Source organism: Phoca vitulina, unplaced genomic scaffold (genome assembly GCF_004348235.1).
Source record: "Phoca vitulina isolate PV1807 unplaced genomic scaffold, GSC_HSeal_1.0 scaffold89, whole genome shotgun sequence".
Lineage (NCBI taxonomy): Eukaryota > Metazoa > Chordata > Mammalia > Carnivora > Phocidae > Phoca > Phoca vitulina.
Genome location: NW_022589792.1, coordinates 402,501 through 404,250, shown reverse-complemented (window position 1 = coordinate 404,250; position 1,750 = coordinate 402,501). Strand labels below are relative to the sequence as shown.

The 1,750-nt window shown below is 45.4% G+C and overlaps 1 protein-coding gene across 1 annotated transcript; it reads right to left on the bottom strand.

Moving 5' to 3' along the window:
* Positions 1-405: 405 nt before the first annotated feature.
* On the bottom strand, positions 406-1,344 carry LOC116626547 (olfactory receptor 7D4-like). Its single transcript, XM_032395936.1, has one exon. It carries the CDS (start codon positions 1,342-1,344, stop codon positions 406-408), a length of 939 nt encoding a protein of 312 aa, XP_032251827.1.
* Positions 1,345-1,750: the final 406 nt, after the last annotated feature.

Here is a 1,750-nt window from a genome sequence, read left to right as displayed (position 1 = left end):
GGACCCTGGGACCATGACCTGAGCCGAAGGCAGACGCTTAACGACTGAGCCACTCGGGCACCCGAAGAACATCAATGTTTCAGAGGATAATTTTTGGGGCAACCACAGCAGCACTTGATATGATAAGTACTTTAAGCCTAAAGTTAGAAATCTTAAGAATGACTGCAAGAAAGCTGGCCAAACATGGAATTTTGTGGACAGCATATAGAGAAGAGAAGTAAAAAAGGACTATGGAGGGAGTTGTTGAGGAGAGAGACTAATACAAAAACAAATAAAAGGGAAGTCATGGATGCTTTGGGAATTGGATAAATCAAACATGTCTATTAGAGGAGAAAAAAACAGATTTAAGTTCACATTTGCCTTTGCGGCCTGCAATGTCCACTTGGTTCTGAGGCCAGTGGCCCATCATGGACACGAGACCACTCTACTGAGGAGCCTTTGCAGGGCTCCCTTCACATCCTTGTTCCTCAGGCTGTAGATGAAGGGGATCAGCATGGGGGTGACCACAGTGTACATCACTGAGGCAACTGAGCTTCTCTGGGAAGAATGGGTCACAGCAGATGTGAGGTAGACCCCCAGGCTTGTGCCATAAAACAAAGAGACCATAGAGAGATGAGACCCACAAGTGGAAAATGCTTTATACTTGCCCTCAGAGGAGGACATCGTCATTAAGGAGGAGACAATCTGAGAGTAAGAGAAGAGGATCCCAATGAGAGGAAACATGCACAGCAGGACAGCGGCAACATACGAGCATATGTTATTGACGAGGGTGTCCGAGCAGGCCACCTTGAGAATCTGAGCTAGTTCACAGAAGAAATGTGGAAGTTCCGTGCCTGGACAGAAGGTCAGCTGCCCCACCAGTAGAATATGAATCAGGGAAACCCAGAAAATGGTGAGCCAACAAATCAGAACCAGGAGGACACAGAGGTGTGGGTTCATGATGACTGTGTAATGGAGGGGGTGGCAGATAGCCACAAACCTGTCATAGGCCATCACCGTCAAGAGGAAATCATCCATTCCAGCAAAAACCGTAAAAAAATACACCTGAGTGATGCATCCTATATAGGAGATGTCTTTGCTGTGTGCCTGGATGTTCAGCAGCATCTTGGGGATGGTGGTGGAGGTGAAGCAGATGTCTACAAAGGACAGGTTGGAGAGGAAGAAGTACATGGGGGTGTGGAGGTGGGAGTCAGAGAGAATAACCAAGATGACGAGCAGGTTTCCCAGCACAGTGATCAGATACATGGACAGGAACAAGCTAAAGAGGAGAGGCTGCAGTTCTGGATCATCTGAGAGGCCCAGAAGGAGGAATACTGATACTTCTGTCTGGTTTCCTGCTCCCATGTAGCTGGTGTGTTTGCTGGAGAAGGAGGCAAAACAACCTTCAATGAACAGCCAGCTGGCACCTCCTAGTATTCACCTTTGATCCTATTTTGCATGGGCATCCTTTACCCTCCATGAGTCCTTCCAATGCCAGTGATCCACTCATTGACGTGGTAGCCCATTTCCATTTTAAATGTGCATAATCTTTCAGACTGTCTTTAACTTAGCAGAAATCTTTCTCTTTTTATCTGCTACTCACTGGTTCTAATTCTTCTATTCAAATCTGTGGATATAAACTGATTTCTTCTTTGATATGATCTTCCGAAGTAATTGAAGACATTTAAGGTCTTTTCTTTGGTAACTTCCTTTATTCTAATAACCCTATCATAGTGATTAAGATAGGTTTTCAACTCAAACAACCTTCACT